The sequence below is a fragment of the Channa argus genome, chromosome 21 (genome assembly GCF_033026475.1).
Source record: "Channa argus isolate prfri chromosome 21, Channa argus male v1.0, whole genome shotgun sequence".
In the NCBI taxonomy this organism is placed as follows: Eukaryota; Metazoa; Chordata; class Actinopteri; order Anabantiformes; family Channidae; genus Channa; species Channa argus.
In genome coordinates this window covers 12,501,330-12,519,673 of record NC_090217.1, presented here as the reverse complement: position 1 = coordinate 12,519,673, position 18,344 = coordinate 12,501,330, and the positions used below count along the sequence as shown (strand labels likewise).

General features: G+C 38.8%; 1 protein-coding gene across 9 annotated transcripts; it reads left to right on the top strand.

Moving 5' to 3' along the window:
* The first annotated feature begins 564 nt into the window (after positions 1-564).
* Positions 565-16,624, top strand: LOC137106512 (solute carrier organic anion transporter family member 1C1-like). 9 transcript variants are annotated; one of them, XM_067489895.1, is made up of 20 exons: positions 565-1,233; positions 2,901-3,043; positions 3,118-3,478; positions 3,706-3,887; positions 3,983-4,024; positions 4,136-4,248; positions 4,706-4,836; positions 5,803-5,944; positions 6,054-6,186; positions 6,267-6,394; positions 9,707-9,853; positions 9,945-10,043; positions 10,465-10,674; positions 10,784-10,948; positions 11,308-11,503; positions 11,676-11,841; positions 12,923-13,107; positions 13,259-13,323; positions 13,527-13,644; positions 13,798-16,624. In XM_067489895.1, exons 7-20 carry the CDS (start codon positions 4,729-4,731, stop codon positions 14,288-14,290), a joined length of 2,355 nt encoding a protein of 784 aa, XP_067345996.1. In that variant the 5' UTR covers positions 565-1,233; positions 2,901-3,043; positions 3,118-3,478; positions 3,706-3,887; positions 3,983-4,024; positions 4,136-4,248; positions 4,706-4,728; the 3' UTR covers positions 14,291-16,624. The 9 variants fall into 9 exon arrangements, with proteins under 9 accessions (XP_067345996.1, XP_067345995.1, XP_067346001.1 ...); XM_067489894.1 differs by having other exon boundaries at positions 565-3,043; positions 3,306-3,478; XM_067489900.1 differs by having other exon boundaries at positions 565-3,043; positions 5,843-5,944.
* The last annotated feature ends 1,720 nt before the right edge of the window (positions 16,625-18,344 follow it).

Below are 18,344 nucleotides of genomic sequence, written 5' to 3'. Positions count from 1 at the left end.
AGTGTGGATTAATCAGAATCTATATTTAAACAACAAACTGAATTGAAGTGTGCGTTCCATAAATTTTAAGTTGGGCAAATTTCACAATTTCCAAGTTAAAGTTTTCTGGTTAGATTTACTTGAACAACTATCTGGTTTATTTGTTAAAACCCTGCAAATGAATAAGTAATAGTTACTTGTGTGGCTTTAGTAGTAAAACATTGTTACACCTGATTTTCCATTTCTTTGACTTTCTCTTGAAGTCTTGGTTAAACCCCCCAAAATGTATGAACACACATTCCTATGGCAACATATAATTAGCTTTCGGTTAACTATAATTATTCGGTGCTTAGATCAGTCCCGCTGCAGTGTAAAATGTACTTTAAATTGTACTGCATAAATGTGAAATATATTTTACATGCTACAGTACACTTTTGAAAAAGTTAATCCTTCATTACGTTACCTTAAACAATGCCAGCCGAGGGGGCTCCAAAGGTGGAAAAGGGTCATGGGTCCTATATGCGCTGGGTTGATGAATTGCACCAGAGGTCTTTGACCCAGTTAATACTTGCCTATAGTCTTACTCATCATTACTGAGTAAATCTGTAAATTACCACATTATTTCACAGTTTTCTTTGCACATGTGCATTGGTATATGAGTTTAAAGTTCAAGGTTAAAGAAGATTACATAACATTAGTGCCCCTTTGTTGAGTTTTACCAAATATGGTGTCTCTTTATTAAATCCGACCAATGACAGTACTATGTTTCTCAGCATGTTGGTTTTATTTTATTTTACTATGTTATATAATACAAACCCAATTCTAAAGAAGTTAGAACAATCTGTAAAACCTAAATAAAAACAGAATGCAATGATTTGCAAATCTCATCAATTCCTATTTTATTCACAATAGAAGATAAATAGCATATCAGATGTGGAAACTGAGACATTTTACCATTTCAGGGAAAATATTAACTCATTTTGAATTTGATGATGGCAGCTACACATTGTGCAGCATCCCCTCTTCCTGCCATGATGCGGTACTCACACACACATTTCGACTTTTATATCTTACCCCTTTTCCCCACTTCCTGTTCCCCAGGTCACTTCTCCAGCTTCAACACTCATCACCGTCCCCAGTTGTCCTCACCTGTTCCCCAACCTTTTTAAACCCAGCTCTCCCTTCTGTCCCCCGTCAGATCATCGTCTCCTGGTTTTTGGACTCTTGACTCTGTTACCTGTATCATGGTCCGAGGTTTGCTTCTTGTTTTGTCCTTTCGTGTTTTTGTTTCTAAGCTGAATATCACCCAGTTTACATTTCATATCGATTCCGCACACGTTTATTTTCTAGATTATTCCTTGATGGTCCCGGTCCTGTTTTCTTTTTACTCGCGCCATTGATCCTTGGCCGGTCTTGTACTTAGTTCTCTCCTAGTTTGTGTTTCCTTAGTAATTCGGATTTAACTCCTTCGCCCAAGTTTGTGTTTCGCTCTCTGCTCTTGATATTCCGTGTTCTGCTATAAGTTAGTTTATATCATGGCCCCTTCTTAGGTTTTTGTTCGTGTTCACATTCGTATTTTGACTGTCAAAGCTCTGGTCCACTGTCATATGTTGTGTTCAAGTTTCTTTATCACTGACCCCAGCACCTTTTGTTCATTCTGGTATTTTACTTTTTTGTTAAATTCCCTGATTTATATACTTAGTTTGTGTTTTAGCGTTCACTGCTATTTAGCCTAGTCTGTTTTAATTTGTCATTCCTCCCTTGTTGTTCCTTTTTGAAATTAAACTTGCCTGCATTTCACAGCCCTCTTGCAGTGTTTCCTTCGGGTCCTATACAAAACCACTGCCACTACTTTTAACAACTGTCTCTGAAGTGAGGACACCCGTTGCTGGAGTTTAGGAGAGAAATGTGGTCCCATTCTTGTCTGATCCAGGATTGTAGCTGCTGAACAATCCTGGCCCCTTTGCTGGAGTTTTAGTTTTATGATCCACCAAATGTTTTCTAGTGATGAAAGGTCTGGAAAGCAAAGCTGTGCTGGTGTGATGGATGCACTATGTGGTTTTAGCATTGTCTTGCTGAAATATGCTAATCATTTCCTAAAAGAGATGTTGTCTGGATGGGATCATATGTTGCTCTAAAACCTATGTACTTTCAGCATTGATGGTGTGTTTCCTGCCTTCATCATAGGCACTAATTCACTCCCATACCATCTCAGACGCAGGCCTTTGAACTCTCCCTCTCCTCTTTAGTCTGCAGGACACGGCATTCATGTTTTCCAAAAACAATTACGAATTTTGATTCATCTGACCACCGAACAGTTTTCTTGGGGCGACTGTGGTGCAGGAAGGTAGAGCAGCCGTCCACCAATCCTGCACATGTTGGTTTGATCCCCGGATCCCCCAGTCACATGTCTGCGTGTCCTTGAGCAAAACACTGAACCCCAACTTAGTTGCTCCCAGTGAGTGTTGGCCAGCTGCTGGATCGTGTTCACATATGACTTCTTCTATGCATGATGCAGCTTTAATCCTTGTCCTCTGCGCACAGATTCCTCCCAATTCTCTGAATCTTTTGATGATATGCTGTGCATGAATTAATGTCTTCACAATTTTACTTTGAACATTTTTCTGAAATTTTTAAACAAAAAATATCTCAGATTTAATATCTCTGATACGTTGTTTAGGTGCTATTGTGAATAAAATATGGGTTGATGAGATTTGCAAATCACTGCATTCTGTTTTTATTTTTCTAGGATTTACAAATTGTCCCAACTTCTTTGGAATGGGGTTGGATATTGTAACCTTAAACTCCAGTCTTTGTATTAATAACACCAATAATGCCGTACTTTACAATGTTATTAGAAGTTGGAACATTAACAGCAGGAAATGATATAAATTTGTCTGTATTTATACCATCAACTTTAGTAGTTTAATCATCGGAGTGTTGGACGAAATGAAGTTGGACGACCATGCAGTGTCTGGTTTCACCAGCAGGCTGTGCTCTACACAGCAAAATGTCTACTCGGCCGTGCATCACTCCAACACAACAGAGAATGTCTTAATGTCAAGTATGTGTCAGAGAATTTATGTTGGCATTACTGTTTTAAATCATTCTTATATTATTCTTTATATATTTGATTAGATACTGTAAGAGTCATGGCAGATTCATGCAGTATCAGCCTGTCTGTACAGTACATTCCTGACTGAGTGTCCCTGAAACACTATACAGTGACAAAAGATAAGTAAAATACTTGTCCATAAAACGCAGTTCAGGGACTAATCTCGTAGAAAGAGAAGTAGTAAGCATTTTTCTTCATTGTTGCTTTGCAGGAATGTGAATGCTCTTAATCTTAATCCTTGGAAACTGTGAGCGGTCAAAGACTATGGTGAGACCTGGTGCCTGGCTCCCTGAACCCCCCACTGGTCATCGTACTTATAGAGCCTTCTCCAGCCACAGAAATACACTTTGAGGTCCTCATTGAAAACTTATAGTCAAGTATCAGGCAAGTCAATAAAGGCTGTTTGGACTTGGGGATTTTTTTTTTAGACAACATATTAAATTTTAATCCTGTGTAACAACAACAACAAGCACCTGATCATTTACCTTGTGAGGAAAAAAAAAAAAAAAAAGAAATCCAAAGGGCCTGGTTTGGAGTTCTAATCTTTCTCCCTCCTTCAACCTCCTCCCTGTTCTCTTGTTGCTGACCCCCTCTGGCTGGCATGTGTGCAGAATGAAAATGTGTGGGGGCTTTTGTCCAGCTGGTTTCATGCAAGAGCTCTGCCCTCGGACAGGAGAAAGGGAATTTGGGCAGGTCAGTCTCCTCTCAGAAGGAGGACTGACACATGGCTGCTTTAATAGGAGCCGAAGAAAAGGGAAGAGACTCCATTCTCCTCAGCCTGAAGGCACTTTAGGTATTTCATTAAACTTGGTTTGGGATTTTGCATTTTCTCTTGTCAAGATAAAGAATGCCTCAGGGTAAAAAATACTAACAAATTTACATTTTCAGAATTCCTCTGCTACGTAGGACCAGTGCTTGCTGATCAAAAATGTAAGAATTAATGGCAAGCACTGCTGTGGGTGGAAGTATAAAACAGATTAAATCTGAAGAGAATTATCAGATGAGGCAAAAAACATAGTAACTCTCTGTTCCTTCTTCAAGTGTTACACGGAAGACAAATGAAGACAGAGGTGTCACTGGGAATAAGTTTTAACCTGCAGCTCTGTGTGACATGAGATCATTGTGAGGAGGGGAGACAGGTGACGTTTACACAGGTATGGTCTCCAGCTCTTCTGCTTTCATTTACTTCTAAATGCAAACGTGTGTTTTTTTTTAAAATGGCTTGGTAACTTCACATGTGTTTACCAGCTGAAATGTATCTTTAATAAGTTGTTTTGGTCATCGCTAATTACTAAGAATCTGTCCTTGAAAGAAGTCCTTTAAAAGCATCCAATTTTGTGAGCTTTAATAAATGATAACCTTGCCAAACAGTTAACCAGCAAAGATGATCATTATATACACTTCAGTCTATCTTTGAAAAAAGAAATGAATGGCAAACAGCCATGGCAGTGGTATTAATCTTCTCTAATTCTCAAAAAGAAATGAATAAGCCTACATCCCAAAATGTCATGTAACTGTTTTTTTTATGTACAAACACATAGTAGTAATAAAGGGTAAATTTAATCCAATCTTTACCATTCTTATTTTATTGTCTTTATGGTTTCCTTCAAGGTCTGTTCCTGCAGGTATTGGTTATGATGGAGGAAACAGCAGAGACAGACAGAATCATGATGACCAGCCAACAGGCTCTGTTTGTGTCTGATCAGAAGACCAGCAAACGCACTGGGATCTCCACTCTCAAAGTACTGAAGTTAGATATTTTCCTTCACAGGCTGAAGTTCTTCCTGTAGATGCACCCAGTGTAAATTGCACTAGATTAAAAACATCATTAAAAACCCTTAAGGATGCTGCAGAGTTAAGTTTGGTAGCTCTGACTGTTCGCAGCAGGTTCAAACTTTGTTAGAATAGAGACCAACATCCCGGTGCTGGTATTCTGTAGACAAACGCTTAAAATGGGAAGTAAACAGTTTTGGGGCAATTTAACAGCACCACCATCGGCAGGGTAATGGAATTTTTTTACAGAACACCTCTATGCTCAGTTTATTCTAGATTTTCTGTCATATGTAGTTGCTGGGTTGAAAAACACAGAATCCTTAACAAATATAAGCTGAATTGTAGCCAGGTCTATCACTCTGTTTTTGCTGTTTTCTGCTTTTGCTTTTCTGCTTCTTTATGGCAGCGGAACTACAAAATAAAAAAGAAACATTGACTCATCCTTCCGGAGTACATATTAATTCATTCCTGACATTCTCCACTCGGCTCAAACTGAACCTTCTGAAAACAGTTATACCTCCAAAAATGGATCCGTATAGTAAAAGGAAAACCTCTTGTCTACTTCCCTGCTGTGTAACAAATAGATAACAAATGAATCCGCTTAAGAGGGAACTAAAATGCACAAGAGTTTAGAAGAAAACATAAAACCTGATGCTAAAATAGTGACTTTTCTTTTAAAAGAGATAAAAGTCGATACTTAAAGTAATACTACATACTACATAAAAGACTGTAAATGGCAAAACATGCAAGAGAACTGCAATAATATCTGATGGGGATTAGTTTAGTAATATACCATCTCCAGGGTGCTCTGAAACAGTATGGAGGCTGCAGTGGAGGAGGCAAAATAGTTTCTCACTTTAGGTAATTTTCTGTTGTTGCATGTCATCACAGCTTTACTTGCAGCTTATATTTCCCTCCTCTCTTGTGTTTTCCAGCTGTTTATTGTGGTGCTTTCCTTTGCCTACTTCTCCAAAGCCCTGACAGGGACCTACATGAAGAGCTCCATCACTCAGATTGAGAGGCGTTTTGACCTCTCCAGCACACACGTTGGACTCATAGATGGCAGTTTTGAGATGGGTAACATCAAACTTTTCGGCAGCTAATCAGGTCTCACCTTAGTGATGCTGTGGTTTTCTAATTGCAGAATTTTGTCCTCTGCTCTTTTGTTTCACCTTTTTGGAGGTAGGCAACTTGTTGTTTCTAGCAGTGGTAAGCCATTTTGGGGCCAAGCTACATCGGCCCAGACTCATTGCTGTGGGCTGTTTTCTCATGGCTGTGGGGGCCTTTCTCACTGGCCTGACACACTTCTTCATGGGACGGTAAATGAACAACCAATTGCATTTATGAGAAAAGACCTGCAGATGATCCTGTTTAATTGAGACACCCCTGTCCCTTACAGCTACAACTACGACACCGTCGTTCAGATTTTCCAGAATGACAGTGTGAACATCGGTGCCTGTGCGGATCCTCAGAAAACATTTGGTGTCACCAAAATTCACAGAAAACCTTCTGTGGAAGACAACGAAGGTAATACTACAGGCTGTAGGTTTAAATAATGAATAGTGTCACATAACCACCAGTTATTTACAATTTAAGTTTCTAATATGTCAGGTTTTTATGAAAGAATTCAACACTCACTCAACATTTAATGAGATGTTTTTTCTAGACCAATATTGACATACAAAATGCAAATTTACATTACTTGTCATTACTGCGGATACACTTGCTGTCACAGTCCCCAGCAGATGCATCCCACTGAATCTGCTGATGCTCTGACTTTACATATAGCACCACAATGAAGCTGATTTATTTTATTTTATTTTTTTTTGTGCCTTGACAACCACTGTATCATGACATTTTGTAGATAGTCATGCTCCTGTAGCATAAACTGCAGTATCTTTGAACCAGCCTGTTCATTTCCAAGGTGTCAAAATGTCCTGTTCTTTCGCATGCGGACACAACAAGATTGAGGACTTTTGAGGACAGAAAAAACAGGGTTTAATATATATTAATTATACAGGAAGTATATAACATTTTTTAATGTATGTAGTTTTTAGATTTTATGTATTTTATCTCTTAAACTTACACTGAAGTATTTGAGTGTAACTATAACTCAGTTAATTTTGTGCACAAAGTCAACCAAACCATGATGGTTCCACAACCATTACATGGCGAGAGGTCTGACAAGCAGGCACAATCCTTCATGTGGTGTCAAATGAGTAGAAAAAAAAAACATTTTATTATGTCCAGCATTTTGGTGTATGACTAATTGGGCTCGTTATCATGTCAACTTGCTCATTGTCAGTGGACTTTATAAACGTGTTATTTGCCAAACATCAGCATGTTAGGATAGTGAATAAAGTGCAGCTGAAATTAAACTGGTTGAAAGAGCATGGCCACGAGCTTGTTCAAAACCCAATTACAGAAAGATTTGGGGCAGATTTTTAAGGCTGATGAATGATTTCTGCAGATGTTAAAACAGCACAGCTCCGGAGTAAAAGAATCTGGGTGCTAAACTAGCCTGCCTGCAGTCCAGACCTGTCACTTACTTAGAAGCGTTTGGTGCATTATGAAGTGAAAAATGGTTGAGCAGCTATTCTAGTATGTCATTGGTTCCTCAGTTCTCTAATGTTTGCAGAGTTGTTAAAAGGAAAAGGCAATTCAACATAGTGGTAAACATGCCTGTTCCAAACATGATGTCATCAAATGAAAAATGAGCTTTTTTACTTTAATCACAGTTTCGATATTTGGTATGTTTTTTCTAAACTATTTACAATCAGAAATACATTTTTAATGATTTGCTAATCATTGCTTTCTCTTTTTATTCACATTTTACTCATCTTGAACTGTCAAATATTATATGGATAACAACACAATTGTACTACAACTGTGTGTGCAGAAGTCACTTATAAGCCTTACAACTCTCTCCCCCAACAACAACCTGTGACTCTGACAAACTACTCCAGAAACCTTTGCTGAGAGCGGCATGTACAAAGAAACTGTTATGAAACCATTTAAAACTCTTAACAATGTACTGGCTTTCGAAAGAAATGAAATCCAGTGACAGCTGACCTTCAAAGCCACTTAAAGCAGAGCTACAGCAGCAGCTTTGGTCCTGTTTGCATAGACTATATGAAAGAGTGCATGTGATGTCTGATTTTAGTCATCTGATGTTTATTCTTGGGTGTCTTGCATCAAATCAAAGTGTTTGATAATATCGTGTCGATTTTAGGTCAGTTGCACCTCTTTTTGTTTTAGGTTGCTAGTCAGCAATTTTGAGTCCTTTTGAATCTTTTCGTGATCTTTGTGGTCATTTAAACCTGAACATCTTGGTGTTGCTTGTAGTTTCTTGTTTCTACTGTACTACTGTGGTCTGTGTGGCTTAAATTGCCCCCCGGCGGATGAATAATATTATATCCTGCTTTTCCTGAGCTCCTCTGGATGACACCATCGGAAGTCCTTATGATGAAAAACTCCTCCGGAGCGATGTCATCTTGAAAATTGTTGAAGTCGTGCTTTAAGCTTTCCATTACGGTGACGTGTGTAGAGTTTTACACAGTTGACAGTCCAACATACAGTACAGTACAAAATAGGAATTATTTGTTGTGCAACATATTTGACACACACGATAGAAAAATGTGTCATACACTCTCTGTGTAGACACACCATCATGTTAAAGGAGCCAAAATCTGTCTGCAAACCTGGCCAACAAGCTCATTTGGAAAAAGAGAAAACAGAATAGCGATGTGTGATCATCAGACTTAAATTGCATTGCTGGAAAAAGGAGACTTCTGTAATAATTATGGTAATAAATTCAGCTTCTGCGCATATTAGTTCATGTATTTGTCAATGTTTTGAACATGGTATCTTGTTCCGTTCAATTCTGGCTCACTGAGATGTACTTCAATAGAAATGTTTGTTCATTCTTTCTATTGTTGAGCTATAATTATTTTTTCTTCTGACAAAAACATGTCATGCACCCACAGAATGCAGCATATTGATCCTGTTCAGCTTTTCAGTTGAGATGTATTTAGACAGAAATACAATATGGAAGTTGCCAACAATGCATTGATTTACAAGCTTAAAGCCACATTCTATTCAAACTGATACAGGATCAACACCACGCTGCATTCATACATGATTAAGGTAGAAGACTTTATTTCATCTTTGTCACTGACACATGAGCGTAACAAAACGAAATGTTTTTTCCATTTTGATATATTTTTATTACATTTATAAATAAACATTTAACAAAATTTGATTTTACTTTAGATACAAAACTTTAACAAGATGCTGGAAAAAAGCAGTCTACAAACACAAAAGTGCAATGGCAGACTTAGGCCGGCCAAGCGGTAAGGGGGGAAAAAATCCAAATGGAACCTGACAGATTGGGCAGCACGGTGGTGGGGTGGTTAGCACTGCCACCTAACAGATAGAAGGTTGCAGGTTTGCTTCCCCGGCCGACCGTGGCCTTTCTGTGTGGAGTTTGCATGTTCTCCCTTTCCTACGAATTTGCCGGTTCTCAAGCAGGGTGTGGGTTCTTCAGCAAAAGGACTGACAAACCTTTTACGTTAGAGAGCACTCAGTTGCTTTTGCTCTATTGTAAGGGCACTTTAAAGGGCATTTTATTGTGTTTGCCGAGTCCACCTACGGAAATGTTGTAGACTGAAAAAGGTAGGTTTTAATGTAAAATTGGAAGATTTCCATGTTGGTGTTAAAGAAAACCTTTGACTCTTTTATTTAAATATCAACAATTATAAAAGTCTGACAAATGAGAAATTATTGGCTTTTTAAAAAAAGCATAATTAGTATCTTGTATTTCTGTGTTTCATTATGCAGCCTGTGTGAAAGAGTCTGGTTCCAACATGTGGATCTATGTTTTCCTGGGAAATGCCTTAAGGGGCATTGGAGAAACTCCAGTCACACCTCTGGGCATCTCCTACATTGATGACTTTGCTAAAGCTGAAAACTCACCGTTCTATATAGGTAAAACACATGTTACATAGGCTATATATTTTTTAAAACTGGCACATTTGTCATTTATGATGTTTTTGCTGCTTTGTTTTGTGACCGACAGCTTGTCTCCAGACCGTTACTCTGCTGGGCCCCATGTTTGGCTTCCTCTTGGGTTCCTATTGCGCCAAACTATATGTTGACATTGGATATGTTGATATGGGTAGGTGTAATAACTTTGTTTTGTGAGAACTTTATTGTTAGTGGGCTGGCTGTAGCTCTGTTGGTAGAGCAGTTGTCCACAACCCACAGGGCCAGTTGTTTGAATCCCAGTCCTCCTGGCTGAGACACTGAACCCCACTGAAAGTAGTCCATAGTGTCTGCTGCTTACTTGTAAGTTTCTTTGGATGAAATCATCTGCTAAATGACTAATTATAACTGTCACTGTCGGCTCATAGTAAAATGGTTTGACATGCTACCATAAAACTAGTCTACATACTAATCCGAACAAGCTCTCTTGACTTCGTTTAAATGGTGCAGCAAAGTTTATCAGTCAGTTTTTTTCTGGATACATTGGGGTGTTTACCTCACACACAGACGGACAAATTGAAATTGCAGAAGTGAAACACTTATCTGTCATCCAGATAGTGTGACCATTACTCCTAAAGATGCCCGCTGGGTTGGTGCCTGGTGGATGGGATTCATGGTGTCATCAGCCCTCCTGCTCATCTCCAGCATTCCATTCTGGTTTCTGCCCCGTTCACTGCCCAAGCAAGAAGGTGTCGCAGACAAGCCACCTCCAGATGATGCCCTCAGCAACAATCACAGCCTCAAGTTGACTGAAATTGCAAAAGGCACAGTAGAGAAAATGTTTTTCTTCTTACCATGATTTCATTGTGTTTCTAGTTTAATTTTACGATACAGATTTCATGGCCTTTGCTTGTATTTTTACTATATCCACAGGGTTTCTTCCATCGCTGAAGCGCCTGTTGGGAACTCCTGCTTACTTCTTGCTCCTTTGTGGGAGCATCCTTAAGTTCAACTCTTTAATTGGCCTGTTTACATTTAAAGCCAAATATATGGAGCAACAATTTGGACAGTCTGCATCCAGAGCCAATTTCCTTATAGGTAAAACTTTAATTGCCTGTTAGCACAGGATAGTGTAAAGACTAAAAAATCTTGCTGCCTTTACATGGTGGTTTTTAAAGCAAATAAACAAGATTTCAAATCTAGTAGGCAGATTTGTTGACCAACAGACTGAGCTTTTTAGCACCCTGTGGCAACTTTTTGAAATTTTGTCCATTGAGTGAAGCTTTTGCATTTGAAAAACACCCTGCATTTGACTGCTCTAGGCACCTTTTTGTTTTTTTGCAAAAGCAAACTGACCACCTCTAGCGGAATAAGATTCCATTCAAAGACTTGTAGATGAGCCCAGTGTCATACTTTACCTTAATATTTCAGCAACAAGGCCCCTTGTGTTTTTCTAGGTGTTTTGAACCTGCCAGTGGTGGCCGTGGGGATCTTCCTGGGAGGGCTGCTGATGAAGAGGTATAAACTGAGTGTGGTTTCAGGAGCTCAGCTGTCCTTTGCTACATCCTTTATGGCGTACCTGCTCCTGCTGCTACAATTTGGCACAAAATGTGACAACATTCCCGTGGCTGGGCTCACCATTTCTTACAATGGGTCAGTGTTGAAAGATGAACGCTTCACACTATGAAGATGACTACAGCCTTAATAAACAAAATGAATGCACCACGTGCAGGCTTTCCATAACCTCATACTACGTGTCAATTTACTAGATTACTAGAAGGCCATTGATTCATCCTTTTTTATATAGATTATCTTTGTCCTGCAGGACGACAACTGTGTCAGCCAACAGCAAAGTGCTCTTCTCAGACTGTAACCGAGACTGCTCATGTTCAGTGGAGGAGTGGGACCCTGTGTGCTCAGACAACGGCATCACCTACATGTCTCCATGTTTGGCTGGCTGCCTCAGTTCCAGTGGATATGGCAAGAACACAGTAGGACCACGCACACACACACACGCACACACACACACACCGTAAACCTGAAGCTGAAATTTCAATGAAATTCATTTTTAAATTTTCCCTCATTAATACTTTTTTTTAATCTAAATATACCCAAATGATTGACCTTAAGAGCATTTGAGCAATCAATTGATAAGACATATTGCTCAGCAGTACCATGCAGTTCTCAACCCTTATATAAAAGAAACACTCTTCAGTAGTCTTGCCAAGAGACTGTGCTTTGATAAACTCTGTATGTCTGACCAAGAAGGAATTTATTTAATCGTGTATATTTCTCTACTCATCTGCATAACACAGTTTTGCTGGGAAAATGACAGATGTTTTTTTCTGTTATCTGCACTATACATATAACTAGAGTAGTTAATGGATTCAGCAAGGCATTAAAAGTACAATGAAGTCCACAAATTTTGCTTTCAGGTTGCATCTTCTCCTTTTTTCACTGATCCACTTTTTCAATCTAATTAATCTGCTGTTGTCGAACTAATATCTACTTTACTTTGAATTGGATCATCTATTTTTTCAAATCCATTTTTTTATAAAAGGCATTTTATTTATTTTTAAGCATGCACTTAGATACATTAAAAGGCACAGAACATTTGTTTCAAATGACCCAAATGTAAAGTGAAACATACAGTATAACTGGCAGGTGTTTCTTGTTACCACATCTTGTTACTCCTATGATGCTGATTGTTCAATCAGTAAATATCAGTAAATTTGTGAAAACTGTATTTTTTTAAAAATATAAAATCAACTTAGGTGAACATATGGTCTACTGGGGAAAACAAGCCACTGCCAAAGCAAAGAATAGATTTCAACAATTTGGCATCTCCTGAAGCAGAAAGAGGTGAAAGCTGAAACTTTAAATCTCCATGTTCATTATAAACCCCAATGTCTTTGGTGTACAGCAAAACCAAATGGACAGACTGGTCCAATACCTTTGAAGATGATTGTAGATGTAGATTCCTTCAAGTACAGATTTGTTATCTAGTTGATGATATGGTGACGCACTACATACAGTAAGTAATCTCCGGTAAATCCTCCCTATTTTTACTAGGTCTTTCACAACTGCAGCTGTGTGTCCAGCTCCTTCCCAGCAGGCAGCAGTATGTCGGTGAGGCTGGGCCAGTGTCCTCATGCCAAGGACTGTAGCCGTAGTTTCACCTCCTACATGGCTGTATCTGTTCTCAGCTCCTTTATCAACTCTCTGGGGGCCACACCTGGCTACATGGTCATCATACGGTCTGTGTATCCAAAAAGGAAAATAAAGAGAATTGGAAATATCATTCTTATGATTTGAGTGTCACTTAACAACCATTTTCTATTGACAAAGGCAAAAAATAGTTTTCTACAGAAGGATCTGTATTAGTAACCTGCTGTTTTGTAATTGCAGATGCATCTCACCGGAACTCAAATCTCTTGCCCTCGGTATCCAGGCTTTGGCAACTAGGACTCTTGGTGAGTCCAAGCATGTAGTACTTTTATTTTCTATTTGTTTTGCTTTTCATCTTCATTGCTGTCATTATCAATAAATACTTACATCCCAAAGTTTACTGGTTTAGCATGTGGCAGTCTAAAGTAGATAATATAAGAAATATCACTGACATCTCCTCTATTATAATGTTATAACGGGACATATTTGGGTAATGCATTGTCTTTAGGTGGAATCCCTGCACCAATGTACTTCGGAGCCCTGATCGATTCAACCTGCCTGAAGTGGTCAGTGAAGGCATGTGGGGGAAGAGGGGCCTGTCGCCTTTATGACTCTGACATGTACAGGTACAAATGTGGTTCATCTGAATTGAGTGCATTACTACTGTGGCATTTCTGATTATTATTGTAGATGGTATTTTTTCTTCACCATTTTATACACCATAGCAATAAATATTTCTGGCCTTTTTTGCCTTTTATCCTTTGACTTTGACTTTTCAGAATCATCTTCCTGGGTCTGATTACCTGTCTCAGTGGTTCCTCTTATTTCTTCATCATTGCTGTCATCGTCCTCCTTAGACGGCAGTTTCAGAAGCCTGAGCAGGGGACACAGCAACCAAAGGTTTCAAAGGACATTGAACTGAAGATTTCATCATGTCCCACTGAGGGACAGACTACAGCTTCTGCAACCCCCACATTGTCTCAGGGTCAGAAAGTTTCAGTCATGGTTGTGGTGAATTTGGAGGATGGAAGAGAGATTCATAGACTAGAGCAGTTTTCCCAAGGTGGCAGTCTCATCTCCACAAAACACACTCAGGAGCCACATCAGTCTGAAACCCTGACATCAACTACTGTTGAGACAGAGGTGGATGGGTTGAAGCCAGAGAAACAGGTGAAAGAAGTAAATGTTAAGGACACCACTGTGGAGGCAAAGAAGGTGGACAGTCACACGGAGAAAGAATCACACAACAAAGAAACCGACCCACAAAGCTAATGCAGGTTTCATTTGCAGGGTAAAATTACTTAGTTTGGTCAAATATGTCGATATAAATTATTGAATGTGTGGTGTTTTTATCACGATATGTTCTGCAAATCTGACGTGTGCACTGTCTCAAAAACATTAATGGAATGGTTAGTGCTGCCACCTCAAAGCTAGAAAGTCCTTTGTGTGTGGATTGTGCATGTTGTTCCCGTGCTTGCATGGTCCTCCAGTTTCCTCCCACAGACCATACACATGCATGTTAGGTTAAGTGGTGACTGTCTGTTTTGGGCGTGAGATAGACTGGACCTCTGTAGGGCGCACCCCACCTCGGCCAATGACAGCTGGGATTGGCTCCAGGCCCCCATGACCCTTAACAGAATAAGTGGTTACAGATAATCGAATGGATGGAAAAACAATACTGATGCAGTTTTACTTTAATTACACATTGAGTACACACAGAGCAACATTAGCATTCAGGGTCATATTTCTTGCCATTTAATACGTTGAAATCCAATACTAAAGCTCTGGTAAAGACGATCACTTCCTAAATATCTTTTTTATCTTTAGCTTTAGACAGGAAATATGCAGCTGGTAGCAGTTACCCGCTACATATTAAAATGACACTTATGTTAACAGAGACTCAACCAATCAGTGTGAGCCATAACACCAATACAATTAGTTTAAAGATGGTATGAAGCTCTTTACAATAGATAAAGATGAAGACAGAGATGGAGCTGTTTACATAAAAAATATTGACGAGAGAAGCTTTAAGTTTTGGTAAAAGATGATCTGATCACAGGTTCGTCTAATGCCTTAAATTAGCCGCAAGTAGCTATAAAACTGACATTTACATGTTCAAAGCTTTTTTCTTTATTTGAGTGCTGTCATTAAACCAGCACTGTTGTGCAAATGTGGACTAACAGAACAAAACTCATAGTGCTTATTAAAAATTGACTAATGAATATTAAGCTGAAGGGAAAGCAGCTTTATTTTTAACATAAAAAACAGCAGCCTTGCTGAGCAAGCAGTCCTTCATTACCATGCGATTAATTATACAACTCTCATCTGCTTTGCCAGTACAGGTAGGTGTTGGTGACATTAGCTGATTATACACATCTATGGATGCATCAACAAAAAAATAAAACTGTGCAGTGCTCCTCTCATGACTAAACAGGCTTATTCAACAAAGATCTCACATTCATAGAAACTGTGTAAACGTCCGAGTGTGGATGCTGCCAGCATGAATAGTCATTAACCGAGGCCACAGCACCATAACCTTTACTGGCAATGGCTACTTATCCACTAATCATTCCACTGTGACTTCTGATCCCTCTCATGGCCAGTACTAGAGGAATACTAATACATTCATACTGAGCTTTTGTACTGGGCTCCACAGTTGCGTTTAACGTGAAAATGGGATCGGCAGGATCTTTAAAGTACTGCAGTGCTTTTAAAAGATCATGTAGGTTTATTCAGCTCCTTGTAAAACTGTAAACTTTGGCTGACATTGGTGTGGTATTTGATTCCTCGCAAGTACTAAGCTTTGGAATATGGTAATGAAATGATTTAAGCGATATGTTTTCCTGGACTAGAATTAACGCAAAGAGATTTTAAGATTTTATCTACACATGCCCCCACATTCTTTTTTTCTTTTTTTGATCTGTCCATCAACCGTGTCTCCAAGATTGTGCATATTAACCTTTCTTAACCTGTCCCACATATCCACAAGAGTAGTTAAATATTGATTATGTTAATTACACACCTAACAGCTACAGCATTAACACCAACTGATTTTTAATTTTAATTTTAAAATATATGTTTCTTGTAATAATGTTATGAGCTCATAAATGCTGTTGTATCATAGTGGGGTAACAAAGGGGTGGCAGTGGCTCAGTTGGTAGAGAGGGTTTGGAGGTTTGCCCCCCCGCTCTTCCCGATCACATCTTAAAGTGTCCCTGGGCGAGAGACTGAATCCCCAACAGCCCCAGCCGTGCAGTGCGCTACCAAGCACGGTAGAAATTGGGGAGGGTTGCGTCAGAAAGGGCATCCAGCATAAAAACTGTTCTAAATGAACATGCAGACAAATGAAGCACTGTGGTGACCCTGAACTCACAGGATAAGCTGAAAGGACAAAAAAATAAAAAAATCATAAAGGGGTAACCACTGTCAGCACATACAGAGCTTTAAAATCAGCTCCACCTTCACTAATAGCTTACTAATACTAATTTACAAATTATTACTGTACATGTTTTGCCATAATTACCATAATTGGTTTTGTTTAAAATAAAGTGTCTTCCTAGTGGAGTACTTTTACTTTTGTACTTTAAATAAATGTATTGTAGGTAATATGCTTTGTAATTTTTCTCAAGTAAAAAATTTGAAGTTGTACTTGAGGTGGAGAGTTGAAGTGGTAAGTGATAACAAAAAACCCAAACATGTAACTAAAATAGTCAGTTAACCAAATACACATCATTAGTTTACACAATGAATGAATCAGCTCACGTACCAGTCACATTCCGAAGGTTAACCACAACGATGAAGCATCCTCTTCTTATTCCGATTGAAACAGAGACTTTCCAACACATTCAGATTAAATTTAACTTACAACTTCGGTCTACGTCTGAACTCTTCTGCAGCCGGATCACCTATACTGCACTTATCTTGGATTTTCCATCTCATTTGGAAACTGCTTACCGTGCCTTTCAACAGACGTTGCTCCATTCTCAGTTACAAATATATATTGAGCCTTGTAATTATTTGTTTTAATTATCCCACTCTAGCTACTTTCTTCCAATTTCAACCTTACAGCCAGAGCTCAGTGTCTCACAACGTGCCCTAGAAGAGGAAGACCTGGATGAAAGCCCACAGAAAGACAAGACAAAGAAGGCAAAGAGGCCAAAGTCCAGACGTGGTGGAGTATTACATAGGTAAACTCTCTGAAACAACAAAGGGATGTTTTTATTGATGTCTCACAGCCTAACCTTACACTTCGTCCTTTGCCACAGAGTTACAGGGAATTGATAGTGGAGGACATTCAGGCCATGGACCACACCCGCTCGAAATATTTTTGGACTTAGATCTTCAAGCCTCCATTGCAGACGTCCCACCCAAAATTAATTGTGCCACATAACTTAATTCTTCAGTTTTTGTTTTTTAATATCACTGGTTCGATCCCCGGTCCAGCGAAGGGTCTCTGGGCAAGACACTGAATCCCCAACAGCCCTTTCCCATCCTCAACTGTGCAGTGCCAGTCCAAGCTCGATAGAAATTGAGGAGGGTTGCGTCAGGAAGGGCACTGGGACGTTGACAGGCACATTGTCATTGTCATGCTACCGAAATGGCAGTTAAGAAGAGTTTGTGGGAAAAGTCAGCTTTGACCTTCTCCAACAAATTAATCAAAAGCCTAGTTACAGCTTTATTAAATCATATGAAAATTCAATTATTTTCAAATATGTGCACTAATAGAAATATCAGTTTCCATGGGAAAAGGAATGTTTCTGGTTGCGACCAAAAGGGTATTTTTCTATATAGAAAAAAATCCAATCTTAAGTAAAATCTATGCTGGCAGAATCTGCAGCACTGATCTTCATGTAACTATTTAATGTATAATTTCTTTCTTTCAATATTTAATAATTTGGCATAATAATGGCATGTTTATTTACATAAATTTAAATAAAACAGCATTCTGTCGTTTTCTAACTGTGGGGGGCTCCTGTTGTTTGAACATGAACACACAAACTGAGGCATTTATCACTTAAGCAATAATATTTTAAGTACTGAGTGCATGCTCAAAAAATTACTTTAATAACAAAAGTAGTCCAGTACGCTAAGAAATACAACTCAATCTGAGTTGTTGACAGAAATAATGTGTTTACAAAAGGTACCGCATTGTCAAGTTACCAAAATAAACTTAAAGTAAAAAGTAAAAGAATGATGTTATAAATGAATTATAATTACTAATGCATTAATGTGGCAACATCACTAATGTTCCAATAGGTAAAGATGGAGATGATTTTAAACACTTTATGTACCGACAGCTGCTTCACCGAGAATAAAACATCCATAT

What these genes read in the sequence shown, in the direction of transcription:
- LOC137106512 (XM_067489895.1), top strand. Translation starts at nt 4,729, where the DNA reads ATGATGGAGGAAACAGCAGAGACAGACAGAATCATGATGACCAGCCAA. An exon ending in AGATGGCAGTTTTGAGATGG is followed by an intron (nt 5,945 to 6,053) that starts GTAACATCAAAC and finishes TTTTGGAGGTAG; the next exon opens with GCAACTTGTTGTTTCTAGCA. An exon ending in ACACACTTCTTCATGGGACG is followed by an intron (nt 6,187 to 6,266) that starts GTAAATGAACAA and finishes TGTCCCTTACAG; the next exon opens with CTACAACTACGACACCGTCG.